This window comes from Podarcis bocagei, assembly GCF_964188305.1.
Source record: "Podarcis bocagei genome assembly, chromosome: 13".
In the NCBI taxonomy this organism is placed as follows: Eukaryota; Metazoa; Chordata; class Lepidosauria; order Squamata; family Lacertidae; genus Podarcis; species Podarcis bocagei.
The window spans coordinates 14331844-14351266 of NC_138138.1; the positions used below are offsets into that span (position 1 = coordinate 14331844).

General features: G+C 48.3%; 1 protein-coding gene across 4 annotated transcripts in view; it reads right to left on the reverse strand.

Annotated features, from left to right (window-relative positions):
* Nucleotides 1–814: 814 nt before the first annotated feature.
* The window catches only part of TMEM98 (transmembrane protein 98), a 29738-nt gene continuing 11129 nt past the window's right edge, over nt 815–19423 (reverse strand). For 2 of the 4 annotated variants that reach the window (XM_081166905.1, XM_081166908.1), the window contains exons 2-7: nt 9977–10184; nt 9405–9536; nt 7670–7703; nt 7459–7574; nt 4262–4321; nt 815–2032 (exon numbers count right to left, since the gene is read on the reverse strand). In XM_081166905.1, coding sequence (XP_081023031.1) covers nt 1825–2032; nt 4262–4321; nt 7459–7574; nt 7670–7703; nt 9405–9536; nt 9977–10107 — 681 coding nt within the window. In that variant the 5' untranslated portion in view covers nt 10108–10184 and the 3' untranslated portion in view covers nt 815–1824. Of the gene's footprint in view, nt 2033–4261; nt 4322–7458; nt 7575–7669; nt 7704–9404; nt 9537–9976; nt 10185–11899; nt 12061–19423 lie in introns of those variants that run through there. The other 2 variants (XM_081166907.1, XM_081166906.1) reach the window with 2 other exon arrangements.

A 19423-nucleotide genomic window follows, 5' to 3' on the forward strand; every position in this document is an offset into this window, starting at 1 on the left:
AGTGTGGTTTTGAGAGAAGTTGTGTGAGACAAGCATTCAGCTGAAGGATCGGTTGACTGAGATTCATATCTTCCTTAAAAAGAAGGGATAGTGGATGTTCTTGAAAATTAGCAGTGTTGGTAACAAATATCTCTGAACATGTGTAGAGTTCACTGAGCCATAAACAGCCCACATACATCTAGATTTTAGTATTGGTATGGCCCTACCCCTGGGTGAAGACATTTCCACCCCCTCTGTCACAAAAGAGAAGCAGATTGTTAATTATTATATTTATTACAGTTGTATTTTTGCTGCAAAGGAGAAGGAAAGGTGTTGGTAGGGTTTTCTGCCTTATGTACTCCTGTACTTTGAATTTCAAGGGATGTGTTTAATGCTCACATATAGACAGCTAAATGTATTGGGCTGGTCCTGATGGAGCGATATCTGCATCTGATAACACGACATGGAATGGGTCTCAGTCTCTTCACCTCTCATTTTAGACTCAAGCATGAGCAAATTCATTTTCAGAGTGGGACATACACGGATTTGATGGGAGAAAGATGATCTGAAGAGCTGCCCTAAATATTTTATTTTCCCCCCTCTCCAAATATATATTTTGAAAAGGGCCCTTTTAGTTTTGAAGTTGTTTGCAAGGCATGGTGGCCAAATGGTTAGGCCTATGGGCGGCAGCACTCTCCCTAAATATGTTATCAAGAAACTTATGCATATACAGTTCCAAAGGAATAAAAATGCTGACAGGTTTATCCCAAAAGTATAAACATGTTCCTTTGCATAGGAGGAAAAACCTCTTGCACAAAGCCAATTTAGACAAAGGGGAAATCCAACTGGCTGTTTATTGCGTATTCATTCTGATTTGTACACAAAGATCCAGTGGTTATTACAAGCCAGTGGTTATTTTGCCACACTTTCTTTCCAGGATAATTTGCTATTCCTTCTCTTCTTATCAGACTTTTTTTCAGTACAGAAAGTGAAAGACAATCGCACAGGACTTCAAGTGATGTCATATAACCTCTGCGCAAATTGTAAGTGAACAAATCAAGATTTCACCATTGCAGAGGGCTGGACTAGATGACATGGAGTCCCTTTCAACTCTATAATTCTATGAGGAATGCTCAATAAAAACAATCCATGTGGAAGTGCCATAAGCTGTATTAGGGAGGAATCTGCTTACATTTTAAACGTTAAAACAACAACAACACAATTTAAACTTAAACTTCGGTTCTGTGCACCAGAAATGTACTGGAAGAAGAAGAGTGGTACATTCCAGCTTTCTGTAGTCCTCAGTTTGGATTGTAGGAGGCTCAGAGTATATAAATAAAACTTTAGGCCTTAGAATCCAACTACATTTCTACATTCCCAGAAATGGAGGGAGCTTTTAAAGGCAGCTTGTAATAATAATGGTCTCGGATAATAACGCAAAGCCAGAAATCCTGCTATTCATGCCCTCAAACTCCAGACATACCTAAAGTAGCTCTTTGCAATCCGTATGGTTTGCAGTTTTTGACACAGCACCCCTTTACTTGGCCTTATTTGTACTTCAACAATAGATGATGTTTTTCTTCTCGCTGTGGGGAAAAAACCAACCACCAACAACAGCATCCCCTGGCATCAAAACCACCTCAGTGTCACCAGTTCCACACATGGCAGAGAATTGTGACATCAAGGGAGCGGAGATTCAGTCCTGTATCTCTTGGGGTGCTAACCGTGCAGCAAAACTACACTATGCGGCGGGCGGCACACGACCGCAGCGCTAGATGAGGGGAAGAGAGGAGGAAACGTCGGGGAGCAGTTCATCCGAGGAGCTCTGGGTTTCGGATTCCTCCCTCAGATCGTCGACTGCTCCTGCAGGAAAGCATCGCCACTGGGCCCAGAGCGCTCCGGTTCCGAGGCGAGGGCTGCCTCGCGCAACACAGCCATGTGCTCCTCTGCCGCAGACAGCGATTGGTCGATCCAGTCCATGCGGCTGGGAGAGTGGCAGGCGTTGCGGGTGATCAAGACCAGGTGGCTGACGGAAAGGAGCAGCGCAGTTGTCCTTCAAAAGGATGGAGACTGGTCAGAATAAGGAGGGAGCTGGACCCATCCAGCCAAATGCCCCCCTTCCCCTGCCCCCGGCACAGAAAAGGAATTACTATTTGTTGTTTGTTCACGGGATTAAAAACAATTCAATATAGCGTGTTATGCGTTAAAAGAAAATCAAAAGAAAAGAAATTTAAAAGAAAATTATATGAAAATGATGTATCGCTAGTATTTAACTCTGAGAAGATTAGCAAAAATGTACAGTGGTACCTCAGGTTGCAGACGCCTCAGCTTACAGACGCTTCAGGTTACAGACTCCTCTAACCCAGAAATAGTACCTCGGGTTAAGAACTTTGCTTCAGGATGAGAACAGAAATTGTGCGGTGGCAGCGCAGCGGCAGCAGCATGCCCCATTAGCTAAAGTGGTGCTTCAGGTTAAGAACAGTTTCAGGTTAAGAACGGACCTCCAGAACGAATTAAGTTCTTAACCCGAGGTACCATTGTACAGGACAAGTTCAAATGTTTGTTGGAAATGTAAGGCAAAGGAAAGGCACCTTTTATCATATGTGGTGGAACTGTAAAGTAATAAAGGAATTCTAGGAAGTGATATACAAAAATGTTTAAAATAACTTTTGTTAAAAAAACAGAAGCCTTTTTGTTAGGAATCGTAGATGCAGAGATACCGAAGGAACTGAAAAGATTGTTTATGTATGCTACAACACCTGCAAGGATGCTTCTTGCCCAGAGTTAGAAAGATGGTAAGATACCTACCAGGGTAGTATGGCAGATGAAATTATTGGACTACGCAGAGATGGAAAGATTAACCGGGAAAATCAGAAACCAGGAGGATCAAAACTTCAGTAAAGAATGGGACAAAGTTACATTATATTTGAAAGACCACTGTAAACACTTGAACTCTTTGGCAGGTTTTAAATAACTCTTGCAATGTTGCACAGATTTGGGACACAATGGAGGACTGTCAATTAGATGGTCTTATAATATGCAATTTAAAAAGTTACTTAAAGAACCCACAGAGGGGAGGAGGGAAGTCTTGAGATTGGGAAGAATCTTGTGTAATTTCTATTATTTGTGATTATGAGTGTGAATGAAGTTGTAAAATCAATTTTTTTAAAAAAAATACAGTATAAATTCCAAAGCGATATACGACATAAAACCGAAACAATCAATTCATAAAACGCTATAACACTATCATAATGATAAACACTATAACGGAAAACACTTATCACAATGATAAAACAAAACAAAAATACAATAAAGCCCATGGGATGAACTTTTGGTATGAATGTGGCTCAAGAAGGCAATTAGAGAATAAAAAGGTAAAGGTACCCCTGACCATTAGGTCCAGTCTTGGACGACTCTGGGGTTGCGGCGCTCATCTCGCTTTACTGGCCGAGGGAGCGGGCATTTGTCTACAGACAGTTTTTCAGGGTCATGTGGGCAGCATGACTAAGCCGCTTCTGGCGAACCAGAGCAGCGCACGGAAACGCCGTTTACCTTCCCGCCGGAGCGGTACCTATTTATCTACTAGCACTTTGACGTGCTTTCGAACTGCTAGGTGGGCAGGAGCAGGGACCGAGCGACGGGAGCTCACCCTGTTGCGGGGATTCGAACCGCCAACCTTCAGATTAGCAAGGCCTAGGCTCTGTGGTTTAGACCTTTTAGAGAATAGCCTTTACCAAAGGTGTCATGGACTCTGAAGAAGTACAAACCCAGGACACAAGGGAGAAATGAGCTAAGAGGAAGGCACATTTGGCAAATCCTCACCATGATCAACTCCCACCCAAAAACCTATGTCTAGGGCTCCAATATGTCCCGGACATTTTCTGAACATCTCTGGGTTTCGTCCTTCAAAATGGCACCTAGGCAGAATTTCTGAAAAGCACTCAAAATGTCTGGCATCATTGCAGCCCGTATGGGAAGTGTTGGGGTTTTATTTTTGCACTTTTCCTTAAAAAATAGCTAAAAAACACAAAAAAGCAAAAAAACCCTGAAACACCTCAACAACTTCTGTGTCCAGATTTTCACTTATGATAACCCCACTGTGGAAGGATGTGTGGATCCAGAATTGGCCTCTACAGTCACTTTCGGACTCACTGTTAAGACCGTTTTCATGGAAGGCAATCTTACTTGGCCACGATCAATCGCCAAAGAGGATGTATGACCACGTTGCACAATTCCTGTTATCCTCCACTGACAGCTCGCCTATCCAACATTGCCTACTCACCTGGCATCCAGGAGTTTGGGATCCAGTGGTGGGTACATGGATCGGACCACATCATCAACCCTGGGAGAAAAAAGAAACCCAATAGCCTATCGGGAAGAGATGGCTCTTTCAAGGCCCTTTGTAACACAAGTGGTGTGTACTGGATTAATAAGAGCTACAGGCACATTAAGAAAGAGAGGAGTGTGAGAATAAACAATATGCCCTAGCCCAATACAACTCATGTTGATGGGGAAGGAGTGGGCTGGAATAAAGGAGAATCTGCAGACTGATGTTACTGCTACTACTATTAATTTTTGTGGGAATGTTCAGGGATGCAGGAGAGGATATATTGTTTGATTACAGCCTTTCCAACTTGTGTTAACAAGTTCACAATTTAGCAGAGTAACATCCCCCTTTTTAAACTCACAGCGGATGTGTTTGCTCAGGCTCGCTAAAGCCTCTATAATAACTGTTCTGGTATTTCCCCCTTATTCCCTCATAAAAGATAAGACATGACACAGTCTTCTATAAAACTATAAAAAGAGTTTGCTCACATTCTGTTCACAATCGGATCCCAGAAGGCAGACTTAGCTTAGAAAAGTAACATACACCTGGAAACTATCTCATAAAGAGACAGTCCCTTTGTTCGCTCTTGGCTGGAGGCCAAGAGAGCATCTTTGGCTAAGCAGATGTTGCTTCTTCGATGCATGTAGTCAGAGAGAGAGAGAGAGAGAGAGAGAGAGAGAGACAGAGAGAGAGATGGCTGCCCTGCCCTGTGCTTTTGTCGTTACCTGCACAGGTGAGGCCACACCCACCTCTAGTCACATGCAGAGAAAGTCTGTCCCAGCCCAGAAGGAAACAGGAAGTTTACCTGCTGGCTGGACAAACATTCCTCCCCATGTGTAAACATGTTCACTCTAGGAATGTTGTACTTGACTGCTCTTGTGTTTCACATCCCACAATTTTATTATTCATATGCCACCCCTCTGAGTGGGTTGTCCCAGCCGTTCTTGGGGGCTTCAAGCAAAATATAAAAACACCATCAAACATTGAACATTAAAGTACTTCTGCAGTACATGTTCACTGAAATGGCCATAGTTTGTTCACACACTTTTCATGTGGCAGCTAACAACAACACAGCAACAACAATTTATTTATTTATACCCCGCCCACCTGGCTGGGTTTCCCCAGCCACTCTGGGCGGCTCCCAACAATGTCAAACTGTGGGTCTCTTCTGTTTCTCCCCCCATGCTTTTTGCACTGGGGATTTTTTTAATTTTTTTTTTTGCAACCCTGGATGGAAAGTCATTAGTTAGACCAGAGGTGGAGAACCTGTCATTGCACTCCTATTCCCATCAGTCCCAGCCAGCATGGCCAATGGTCAGGGAGGAGCAGAGTTTAGTTCAGGGGTGATTGAGAGTCCTGAATGGGGTAACTGTGCCCCTGAAGGACCAGGTGCACAGCCTGGGAGTCATTCTGGACTCACAGCTGTCCATGGAGGCTCAGGTCAAATCTGTGTCCAGGGCAGCTGTTTACCAGCTCCATCTGGTATGCAGGCTGAGACCCTACCTGCCCACAGACTGTCTTGCCAGAGTGGTGCATGCTCTAGTTATCTCCTGCTTGGACTACTGCAATGCGCTTTACGTGGGGCTATCTTTGAAGGTGACCCAGAAACTACAATTAATCCAGAATGCGGCACCTATAATGGTGACTGGGAGTGGCCACCGGGACCATATAACACCGGTCCTTAAAGACCTACATTGGCTCCCAGTACATTTCTGAGCACAATTCAAAGTGTTGGTACTGACCTTTAAAGCCCTAAACAGCCTCGGCCCAGTACACCTGAAGGAGTGTCTCCACCCCCATCGTTCAGCCCAGACACTGAGGTCCAGCTCCAAGGGCCTTATAGTGGTTCCCTCCCTGAGAGAAGTGAGGTTGCAGGCAACCAGGCAGAGGGCCTTCTTTGTAGTGGCACCCACCCTGTGGAACGCCATCCCACTAGATGTCAAGGAAATAAACAATAATAATAATAATAATAATAATAATAATAATAATTTATTATTTGTACCCCGCCCATCTGGCTGGGTTTCCCCAGCCACTCTGGGCGGCTTCCACAGAAACCAAAAAACACTAAAATATCATACATTAAAAGCTTCCCTGAATAGGGCCGCCTTAAGATGTCTTCTGAATGTCAGGTAGTTGTCCATCACCTTGACATCCAATGGGAGGGCATTCCACAGGGTGGGCGCCACCACCGAAAAGGCCCTCTGCCTGGTTCCCTGTAGCTTCGCTTCTCGCAATGAGGGAACCGCCAGAAGGCCCTCGGCGCTGGACCTCAGCGTCCGGGCAGAACGATGGGGGTGGAGACACTCCTTCAGGTATACTGGGCCGAAGCCGTTTAGGGCTTTAAAGGTCAACACCAGCACTTTGAATTGTGCTCGGAAACGTACTGGGAGCCAATGTAGGTCTTTCAAGACCGGTGTTATGTGGTCTCGGCGGCCGCCCCCAGTCACCAGTCTAGCTGCCGCATTCTGGATTAGCTGTAGTTTCCGAGTCACCTTCAAAGGTAGCCCCACGTAGAGCGCATTGCAGTAGTCCAAGCGGGAGATAACTATAGAGCATGCACCACTCTGGCCAGACAGTCTGCGGGCAGGTAGGGTCTCAGCCTGCGTACCAGGTGGAGTTGGTAGACAGCTGCCCTGGATACAGAATTGACCTGCGCCTCCATGGACAGCTGTGAGTCCAAAATGACTCCCAGGCTACGCACCTGGTCCTTCAGGGGCACAGTTACCCTATTCAGGACCAGGGAGTCCTCCACACCAGCCCGCCCCCTGTCCCCCAAAAACAGTACTATCTGATTTTTAGAAGACATCTGAAGGCAGCCCTGTTTAGGGACATTTTTTGTGTTTGACATTTTATCATGTTTTTAATATTCTGTTGGGAGCCACTCAGAGTGGCTGGGGAAACCCAGCCAGATAGGGGTGCAAATGCTGAAAATCACGTCTGCACAGATGCCGAAAATCGCATCTGCGCAGACGCGATCCAGCCCATGGAGCAATCTCCGTGGGAGTGAACCAGCCCAGGCGAGGTAAACCTTGCTGACCCCTGCTCTGCACCCTTGTTGTTGTCATGTGACAACACCTGGAGGGATGCAAAGCTTCCCTCGGCCTGCTCTACTGCTTCCCGACAGTGTGGCATCGCTCCCTGGTAACTCTCACCTGGGGCTGATCCGCTTGGCAACCACAATGATGTCACTGAGGCTTGCCGGAGGCTTCATTTGGGCCCCCGAACCCATCGTCATGGCAACAAGCTTCTCGGTGAGGGTGTGGCAGATCTGTCCAAAGAGGGATGGTGTGAGTCAGGGCCTCCGAGCATAGCATCCTCACATTGCAGTCCCCACCCCACCCCACCCCCCAAAAAGGGATTTACCTTCAGGATAGCAATGCAATGGGAGACCAGGCCCCTGAAAGGAGGAAGAAAGAGGGGGAAAACACAGCAGTGAGTTAGAGAAGCAATGAGGCATTTTAGCAGATACCACTGAAAGAGTCATCCAAGCTTCTGCAGTCAACGCAGAAAACGGAAAAAATCACAGGACTGATTGCACACGTGATTATTGGTTAGGGAGCTGCATTGCAAAATTGGGAAGACTGCAAATTTTGAAAAATCTCATTGGTTCCCTGCTTCTAATGGCAAGGGGTATTTCTCAAAGTGCACCATTCATCTTCCTCTCATCAAAGTCAGCTATTCCACCACCCCCCCACATGAAAAATTATAGAGCATTTTCCATGGGAAAAGTCTGGCTAGCCAGCTGCTCTGAGTTTCACACCCTGGTGCTAAACACTCAGATAGACTACAATCTCTGGTGTTGTATTAATTACCGTATTTTTTGCACCATAACACTCACTTTTTTCCTCCTAGAAAGTAAGGGGAAATGTCTGTGCGTGTTATGGAGCGAATGCCTACGGATGGCGGGGGGATCTGCTGCAGTCGTGAGCAGAGGATCCATGGTTCCCCTTCCTTCCCTCCTCCGTTCCTTGCTTTAAAACAGTAAAGCGGGAGAAGAGCTGCTGAGTGGGGAGGAGAGAGGGACAGAGAGCCTGCTTCTTTAAAGGAGCAAAGCGGGAGGGGAGGGGAGCCGCTTACATGAGTGTAAGCGGCTCCTGTCCGGTTGACTCCTTTAAAGCAAGCAGGCTCTCTGTCCCTCTCTTCTCCCCACTCAGCTCGCTAAATAGCATTATTAGCAGCATCCTTCTCCACACACCCCACGCGTGCTCCTTGTCCCTTGAGTGCTTTTCCTTCCCTTCCCACTTAAAACGTGGTTACAAAGCATGGATCCACATGGATCCTCAGGATTTTTGCATTGGGCTACTCCAAACTCACTGTCAGATCACATGTCTGTGGCCACAGCATGAACCACAAAAATCATGCATCCACTGTTTCATTTAGAAATTTTTTTCTTGTTTTCCTCCTCTAAAAACTACGTGCGTGTTATGGTCTGGTGCGTGTTATAGGGCGAAAAATACGGTAATTACAGCGGCAAACGAATTCCAGTGTACTGGAAGAAGCAAAGATCGCCAGTGTCGAAGCAATGATTCTTCAACATCAACTTCGCTGGACTGGTCATGTTGTGCGGATGCCTGATGATCGTCTTCCAAAGCAACTACTCTATTCCAAACTTAAAAATGGAAAGCGTAATGCTGGTGGTCTACAAAAGAGGTCTAAAGACTCTCTCAAGGCAAATCTTTAAAAATGTAGTGTAAACACTGACCAGTGGGAAACACTGGCCTGCGAGCACTCCAGTTGGAGATCAGCCTTTACCAAAGGTGTCACGAACTTCGAAGACACTCAAACTCAGGATGAAAGGGAGAAGCATGCTAAGAGGAAGGCATGTTTGGCAAACCCTCACCATGATCAACTCCCGCCCGGAAACCTATCTCCCCACTGTGGAAGGACGTGTGGATCCAGAATTGGCCTGCACAGTCACTTACAGACTCACTGTTAAGACCGTGTTCATGCAAGACAATCTTGTTCGGCTACAAGTGATCACCAAAGAAGAAGATGTCTGAAGTGGTTCCTAATACCTGTCCCAATTCTGGGTGAATAAAAAAAATATCCCCTGTTCCCCGTTTTATGCTGCCTGGGGAGACTTCGCTGCAAAACTTACGAAGCATCTTCAATCCAATCTGCGTTCTCCAGGATAGCCTCAATATGTGGGTTTGTTAGAACCACGTCATCCAATTCTAGTTCTGAAGGTTCAGACTGGGTTTCCATGGTGCCACTGAAGTCAACGATGGGCCTGTCGGGAAAGTTCAAAAGTGATCTGGGATTGAGATCAGCATTTTCCCCCTCTTTCTTTCTTTAAATAATTCTTATTAAATTTTCTGTTTTACAATTTCAAATACTCATTTCACATCCTTAAGATATCAATGACTTCCCTTCTTCTCTTTCCATGGTTCATTTTACATATCTTAAATATTTTAGAAAAACAATACCAATCGGTTTTCCGTTATTGCATCCGTCAAAACTTATTTACACTGCTGAATTTTATCTTAATGCTGCCCGCGTTTTCAGCTGTACACAATTATTTTCCATATATTCAATATTTTTTCCCCATCCAGACACTCAGTTTTGAGAGCACAGAGTTCTTCTGCATCACCCGGTGAATTAGAGACGGACGAGGAGGGGAACGTTCTGTCGCATCCTCACAGTTTCTTTTTCAAAAATTTGCACGCTCACCTGGTATCATAATGGTTCGAGAAGTCCTTGGGCCGGCAATAACGTTGCCTGCACACCACAACCAGAGCCACGAAAGAAGCTAGGAAGATGGTCGCCAGCACCCCAATGGCCACAATCACAACCGTCTCCATTGCTGGCCCCTTGTACCCTCAGGGAAAAGGACACTTAGGACATAGGACACTTTAGGACACTTCAAAAGCGCTTCCACCTAGAATGAAAGGGAGCAAAAATGAGGGGATGAGCTGGACTGTCTCAAGCGATATCTACCCATCTTCCACCGAGTCCTTGTGATGTGAGATATTTTTTACAAAACAAGAATCTGTGCTCAGGTTCTCTTGATATGTTAAAGGTAAAGGTAAAGGGACGCCTGACCATTAGGTCCAGTGATGACCGACTCTGGGGTTGCGGCGCTCATCTCACTTTACTGGCCGAGGGAGCCGGCGTACAGCTTCCAGGTCATGTGGCCAGCATGACTAAGCCGCTTCTGGCAAACCAGAGCAGTGCACAGAAACGCCGTTTACCTTCCCGCCAGAGTGGTACCTATTTATCTACTTGCACTTTGACATGCTTTCAAACTGCTAGGTTGGCAGGAGCAGGGACCAAGCAACGGGAGCTCACCCCGTCGTGGGGATTTGAACCGCTGACCTTCTGATCGGCAAGTCCTAGGCTCTGCGGTTTAACGCACAGCGCCACCTGCGTCCCTCTTGATATGTTAAGGCATGACTAATCCATATTCAGTGTTCCTGAGTTTGTGCACCTGCTTAATGCTTGTTAAGTGCCTTGCAAGACCAGGTGAAAATTCCACCGTGTTCAGCATCCTTTTCATGAATCCCTGCAGAACAGGCACTTGGTAGTTCACCAGAAATTGGCCAATTGATGGATTGCAGAAATTGGCGGATTGCAGTCTACTTTCCTCCACTGCACTGTTGCCTAACACCAATTGTTGCTCACTCCAGGTGTTTGGGGTGTGTCTGTGTGTGTGTGTGTGTGTGTGTGTGTGTGTGTGTGTGTACGCATGGGCAACAGACATGTTTTTGCTCCACTTTAAATAGAATGGTGTACATGTTATCACATGCAATGGAACGCCAAAGAAAATACTATTTAATCCCTCCAGAAAAGAAGATATTGGAGCACCACAAATCATTTTCACATGCCTGTGTACGTAAAATAGTAGATCTAGTTGAAAGGCAGCACATAGAGATCTGCATTGATCCTCAGGGACCCCCGATTCTTATTTTTGTATCAAGGGTTAAGGGTGCCGATCTCACAAAGCTCTCATTCCCAGCACCCTGAACAAACTACAGTTCCCAGGATTCTTTTTTTAAAGCCATGTTTAAAAAAAGGTAAAGGTAAAGGACCCCTGGACAATTAAGTCCAGTCAAACGCAATTACAGTGGTACCTCGGGTTAAGAACTTAATTCGTTCTGGAGGTCCGTTCTTAACCTGAAACTGTTCTTAACCTGAAGCACCACTTTAGCTAATGGGGCCTCCTGCTGCTGCTGCACCGCCAGAGCACGATTTTTGTTCTCATCCTGAAGCAAAGTTCTTAACCTGAAGCACTATTTCTGGGTTACTGGAGTCTGTAACGTGAAGCGTATGTAACCTGAAGCGTATGTAACCCGAGGTACCACTGCATTTTTATTTCAATGGCAATTAGGCAGGCACGTTGATGGATTCTGAAACTGTTGGCCGGATTACACAAATCTGCCGAAATTCACCCAACTATTAAAAGGTGCAAGGCCCACCCACCCTCTTTTTCACCTGGCCACCTGTGGGCCGATGCCTTGTGCGAACCCAAACGACAACCCCAAACGATGACGCTAAAGGGCTGATCTGGAAGAGGCGGTTGTGGCCAAGGGCCCCTCCCTTGGCTAATATACAAAATGATGCACCTTCTGTAGCATGCAACTCGTGCCAACCCACCTGGGAAATTCAACGTGTCAACAGCAGGATGGGGCGGAGGGAAGAAGGGTCTCACCTGGCCTCCGCAGGATCACAGCCGCCGCCGCCGGGAGGAACTTCCGTGCGAGGAAAGCAATGGAGCAAACAGCAGCGGCGCTGCTGACCTTTGCCCCCCGTCTTCCCGGCCCAAAGCAAACAGTGCAAGGAACGGAGAGAGTTTCCTTGGAAGCACTGCTGGCCTCACTAGGCCTGCCCAGTCGTCATCTTGAAGCAAGCGGGGATGGGTGTGTTTTGAGTGCTCACACAAGCTGTGGGAAAATCTAGCCCCATTGTCGGGGAAAGTGAGGTGGCTGCCTCCAACATCAAGTGCCAGGAGGTGGGAGAAGCTGCAATCCCAGACCCTCCAAGTGCCCCAATTTTCCAGGGACAGTGACGGATTGACAGAAACTTTCAGATTTGATCTTGGAATGTCCTGCTTTTCCTTGGGACGTCCCTATTTTCATAGGAGAAATGTTGGAGGGCATGCAATTCCCATCTAGTGGTACCTCGGGTTACATACGCTTCAGGTTACAGACGCTTCAGGTTACAGACTCCGCTAGCCCAGAAACATTACCTCAGGTTAAGAACTTTGCTTCAGGATGAGAACAGAAATCGTGCTCCGGCGGCGCGGCAGCAGCAGGAGGCCCCATTAGCTAAAGTGGTGCTTCAGGTTAAGAACAGTTTCAGGTTAAGAATGGACCTCCGGAACGAATTAAGTTCTTAACCTGAGGTAGCACTGTATATTTAAAGCACACACACCCCGCGCACAAAGAATCCTGGAAACTGTCGTTTACCCCTTGCAGAGCTACAATTCCCAGCACCCTCAACGTACTACAGTTCCCAGGATTCTTGGAGGGAAACCACGTGGTTTAAATGAATGGTATGCGCTCAGTCTATGCCAAAGAAAGATTCAGCCGCCGCCAGTCTGTACACAGAAGCAAGGAGAGACCCAGTCTTTTATTTACCAGCAGTAACAAAACTTCTTGGCTGGCTTTGAGGATTATGGGCACAGTTTGCAGGTACAGTGGTACCCCGCAAGACGAACGCCTCGCGAGACGAAAAACTCGCAAAACGAAAGGTTTTTTCGTTTTCGAGTTGCCTCACAAGACGAATTTCCCTATGGGCTTGCTTCGCAAAACGAAGCTTGCCCCGGGGACAGCGGGTCTTCTCTTTTGAAGCAAGGGGCGGCAGGGAGAAGCGATCTTCTCCCCGCAGCCCCAGGTCCGGGGACAGCGGGAAGCGCTTCCCGCTGCCCCCAGACCTCTTTTGAAGCAAGGGGCTGCGGGGAGATCGCTTCTCCCCACCGCCCCTTGCTTCAAAAGAGGTCCGGGGACAGCGGGAAGCGCTTCCCGCTGCCCCCGGACCTCTTTTGAAGCAAGGGGCTGCGGGGAGATCGCTTCTCCCCACCTGCCCCCACCGCCCGGCTTCGGAACGCTGCTCCGAAGCGGGGCGGGGGGGCGGGAACACCTGCCCCAGCCGCCCCGCTTCGGAACGCTGCTCCGAAGCGGGGCGGGGGGCGGGAACACCTGCCCCAGCCGCCCCGCTTCGGAACGCTGCTCCGAAGCGGGGCGGGGGGGCGGGAACACCTTCTGAAGGCGGGTGGGGGGCGAAAGTCTTTGTCCCCCCTGCCTGCCTTCCCAGGGGCTTTTAAATCGCCCCGTACAGCGGAGAAGTCCTCCGCTGTCCCGGGCGATTTTAAAATGCCGCCCGCCAGCATTTTAAGATTGCCCGGACAGCGGAGAAGTCCTCCGCTGTCCCGGGGTTTTTTAAAATGCTGGGGGTGGTAAGAAAAGCCCTTGCCCCCCCCCCCCCGCCTTCAGAAGAGGTCCAGGGACAGACTGTCCCCGGACCTGGTCTGAAGGCGGTTTCCCTAGGAACGCATTAATTGATTTTCAATGCATTCCTATGGGAAACCGTGCATCGCAAGACGAAAAACTCGCAAGACGAAGAGACTTGCGGAACGAATTAATTTCGTGTTGCGAGGCACCACTGTACAGTAAGGCCCGCAACTTACGATCTGGGGATCACACTTAAAGCCAAAACCGCCTATAGTTATTGGGTTCAATGCTGGGTGCAATTGCCAAAGTCTTTTTCCTGGATGCCCAACCCCTTCTTATTTATTTATTGGCCAAGTTCATAAAGCTGAATGTGCACAAGTTACGCGTGTGTTAAGTTATGGGCCTACTTTACAGTGCAAGAGGCCAGAATGTAACCTAATGTGTTGGGTATTTTGGGGTCTGCATAAAAGGCGGATCTACACGGATCCTCATGGATCCTCCACTTTTTTAAAAATAATTCCAACAAATGCAGTGTCAAATCACACCTAGAAGGCACGCCTACAAACTGGACTATAAAAAACGTGGATCCAACACTTTGCCGCGCTGCAGTACCATAAAAACATGGATCCGAGGCACGGATCCTCATGAATTCATATGATTTTTATATTGAAACAAAATAAAAACACCATGCTACTGTAGACCACATCTTAGTCTGTAGGAGGAACCAAAAAAATCACGCATCCACTGTTTCGTGGTGCCGCAATGGCGCAAAAACATGGTTAAAAAACACGGATCCTCATGAATCCTCATGATTTTTGCACTAGATCAGCCCAAACTCACTTTCAAATTACACATCATGTCCAGGTGCACAACATCCACCACAGAAATCACGGATCCATGGCTTCCTGGCCACTCCATGGGCCAAAAACGTGGTTTTCAAGAACAGATCCTCATGGATCCTCACACTTTTTGCATTGGGCCAACCCAAACTCACCGTCAAATCACACATCATTCCCAGGGGCACAGCCTACACCACAAAAAACTCAGATCCACGCCTGCCTGGCCACGCCCTGGCCCAAAAACGTGGTTCCGAAGCACGGATCCTCATGAATCCTTATGATTTTTGCACTAGATCAACCCAAAGTCACCATCAGATCAAACATCATGGCCATGGGCACAGCATCCACCACAAAAATCACGGATCCACGGCTTCCTGGCGAAACCGTGGCCCAAAAACGTGGTTTTCAAGAACGGATCTTCATGGATCCTCACGCTTTTTGCATCGGGCCACCCCAAACTCACCATCAAATCACACATCATGTCCAGGGGCACAGCCTGCACCACAAAAATCACGGATCCACGGCTTCCTGACCATACCGTGGCCCAAAAACGTGGTTTTCAAGCACGGATCCTCATGGATCCTCACGCTTTTTGCACTAGATCAGCCCAAACTCACCGTCAAATCACACATCATTCCCAGGGGGCACAGCCTGCACCACAGAAAACTCGGATCCACGGCTTCCTGGCCACTCCAAGGGCCAAAAACGTGGTTCCGAAGCACGGATCCTCATGGATCCTCACGCTTTTTGCATCGGCCACCCCAAACTCACCGTCAAATCACACATCATGTCCAGGGGCAGCGCCTGCACCACAGAAAACTCGGATCCACGGCTTCCTGGCCACTCCAAGGCCCAAAAACGTGGTTCCGAAGCACGGATCCTCATGGGTCCTCACGCTTTTTGCATCGGCCACCCCAAACTCACCGTCAAATCACATATCATGTCCAGGGGCAGCGCCTGCACCACAGAAAACTCGGATCCATGGCTTCCTGACCACACCGTGGCCCAAAAACGTGGTTTTGAAGCACGGATCCTCATGGATCCTCACGCTTTTTGCATCGGGCCACCCCAAACTCACCGTCAAATCACACATCATGTCCAGGGGCAGTGCCTGCACCACAGAAAACTCGGATCCACGGCTTCCTGGCCACTCCAAGGCCCAAAAACGTGGTTTTGAAGCACAGATCCTCATGGATCCTCACGCTTTTTGCATTGGGCCACCCCAAACTCACCGTCAAATCACACATCATGTCCAGGGGCACAGCCTGCACCACAAAAAACTCGGATCCACGGCTTCCTGGCCACTCCATGGCCCAAAAACGTGGTTTTAAAGGATGGATCCTCATGGATCCTCACTCTTTTTGCATTGGGCCAACCCAAACTCACCGTCAAATCACACATCATGTCCAGGGGCACAGCCTGCACCACAAAAAACTCGGATCCATGGCTTCCTGACCATACCGTGGCCCAAAAACGTGGTTTTGAAGCACGGATCCTCATGGGTCCTAATGCTTTTTGCATTGGGCCAAACCAAACTCACCGTCAAATCACACATCATGTCCAGGGGCAGTGCCTGCACCACAGAAAACTCGGATCCACGGCTTCCTGGCCACTCCATGGCCCAAAAACGTGGTTCCGAAGCACGGATCCTCATGGATCCTCACGCTTTTTGCATTGGGCCACCCCAAACTCACCGTCAAATCACACATCATGTCCAGGGGCAGTGCCTGCACCACAAAAAACTCGGATCCACGGCTTCCTGGCCAATCCAAGGCCCAAAAACGTGGTTTTGAAGCACGGATCCTCATGGATCCTCACGCTTTTTGCATTGGGCCAACCCAAACTCACTGTCAAATCACACATCATGTCCAGGGGCACAGCTTACACCACAAAAAACTTGGATCCACTGCTTCCTGGCAATGCCATGGCCCAAAAACTTGGTTTTGAAGCACGGATCCTCATGGATCCTCACGCTTTTTGCATTGGGCCACCCCTAACTCACCGTCAAATCACACATCATTCCCAGGGGCAGCGCCTGCACCACAAAAAACTCGGATCCACGGCTTCCTGGCCAATCCAAGGCCCAAAAACGTGGTTTTGAAGCACGGATCCTCATGGATCCTCACGCTTTTTGAATTGGGCCAACCCAAACTCCCTGTCAAATCACACGTCATAGCCAGGAGCAGAGCCTGCACCATAAAAATTATGGATCCACGGCTTCCTGGCAGCGCCATGGCCCAAAAAGGTAGTTTTGAAGCACGGATCCTCAAGGATCCTCACTCTTTTCGCATTGGGGCTCCCCAAACTCACCATCAAATCACACGTCATAGCCACGGGCACAACTCACAAATCATGAGTTGCACTACAAAAATCACAAAAATCCCCTTACCTGCACTGTTAATGTCACCACTGCAATATTATTATTAGAGCTGATAGGAGAATATATGACTACCGTATTTTTCGCTCTATAGGACAACTTTTTACCCTCCAAAAATTAAGGGGAAATGTGTGTGCGTCCTATGGAGTGAATGCAGGCTCCTTGGCTTCAGCGATAGCAACACGAAGCCTCCGAAGCGCAGAGGGAGCGCTCCCTCCACGCTCCAGAGGCTACGCGTTGCTTTCGCTGAAGCCTGGAGAGCGAGAGGGGTCGGTGCGCACCGACCCCTCTCGCTGTCCAGGCTTCAGGGATAGCCGCCTGAAGCCTTTGGAGCACAGCGCAAGTTCCTGCTGATCTCCGAAGGCTTCTGGTAAGCCGCCTGAAGCCTGGAGAACGTGAGGGGTCGGTGCACACCGATCCCTCTTGCTCTCCAGGCTTTGCTTCGCTGGAGAGGCACTGCACAATGTTTCCTCTCTGCGCAGCGCCCCTTCAGTGAAGCTGGAGGAGAAATGGAAGGGGCTCCGTTTCTCATCCCGCTTCGCTGAAGGGGCGCTGAGCGAAGAGGGGGAGAATTTTTTTCCCCTTGTTCTCCCCCTCCTATGGTTCGGTGTGTCCTATAGAGTGAAAAATACGGTATATATTGTACCAAGATATGGTTCATCTTCAAGAACAGATCAAATACATGCCAAAGTATTAAAGAGGAGAAAAAATATGAAACTGCTTACATACTGTCAACTAATATCCAGATTCAAGAAAGACTGTATGGCAAACATACAGTGAAAATCAGTGAAAAGATAGAATCTGAGTCCATCATAACAGAGTTCTACCTTCTGGGTAAAATTTATAAACTATTACTCAAATATGACACCAAGCCCGAACAAGCAAAACCTTATATGACAAAATGGATGCAAAAATTTTAAGAGCAGTTCACAGTAGAACAGTGAGAACAATTATGAATAAAGGAATAAAATTTACTGCAAATTAAGCCCTAAAACAAAATTGGTACAGTGGAACCTCGGGTTGCAGACATAACCCGTGACTGAGGCACGTCCGCAACCCACAGCATTCGCATCCTGAAGCGCCACGTCTGCACAGGCACTGGTGCAATTTGGCGCTTCTGCGCATATGAAAGACCCAGTTCTCTGAGTGCATGTTCTGGAAGCTGGGCAATAGGGGCAGTACAGGATTCCTTTTGGTATACTGACCTCCCCGCTGCACCAAGGATTCCCTGCCCGAGCTGCTTCAGGTCATCGCGGATGTTCTCCTGGAGATACCTAGTTTGGTTGTCCTAGGGGATTTTAACATCCATGCCAACATGACCTTACAAGGGGCTGCTTGGGACTTCGTGGAAAGCATGGCCTCCATGGGGCTGTCCCTGAATAAGTTTGGCCCAACTCATAGTCACGGACATGCCTTAGACCTAGTGTTCACCAATAGTGACATGGGTGATATGACACTAGGTAAAAGTGAAACAAAAGAAGTGCCATGGTCAGATCACTTCCTGGTGCAAATGGACTTCTCCGTGACCCTTCTCCTCTGCAGGGAGGTGGGACCAATGCGGATGGTCTGCCCCCGCCACTTAATGAATCCAAATGGTTTCCAGAGAGTGGTAGGGCATGCTTTATCCCATGTTGATGGCCTTTCAGCTGATTCCCTGGTGGCCCGCTGGAATGTGGAGTTGATCAGGGCTATCGACTGTCTGGCTCCGAAGCGCCCTCTCCGACTGCATGGAGCCCTGACAGCCCCATGGTTTTCTTTGGAGCTGCGGGTGAGGAAACAATCGCTGAGACGGCTCGAGTGCCAGTGGCAGAAAACTCATTCTGAATTGGACCAGACACAGGTTAGAGCTCAATGTCGAGCCTACCAAGTGGCGATAGCAATGGCGAAGAAGACTTTCTTCACCGCCTCTATAGCATCTACAGAAAATAGTAGCAGGAGACTCTTTCAGGTGGTTTGCAATTTAATGGAACCACCTTTACCACCGGGGCCTTGTAAAGACCCCAAGACCTCCTGCAACGATTTTTCAAATTTTTATGCAGATAAAGTTGCTCATATTCGGAAGGAGGTAGACACCACCGTGGGAGCAGGGTCGGGGCGAGAGAGTGCTAGAGCCCTGTCTGGTCAAGTTGCATGGAATCAATTTCAATCCGTTACCCCCGAGAATGTGGACAGGCTGCTTGGATGCGTGAAACCAACCACCTGTCTCCTTGATCCTTGCCCATCCTGGCTAATAAAAGCAAGCCGGGAAGGGCTGGGCAATGGGCTCTGCGGGGTGGTGAATGCTTCCCTCTGTGAGGGGGCATTCCCAGACCAGCTGAAAGAGGCGGTCATTAAACCGCTTCTTAAAAAAACATCTTCAGACCCGGCCAGTATGGCCAACTATCGCCCAGCCTCAAATCTTCCATTCTTGGGCAAGGTGATTGAGCGGGTGGTTGCTGAACAACTCCAGGCACGCCTGCAGGATGCAGACCATTTGGATCCCTTCCAATTGGGATTCAGGTCTCCTCATGGG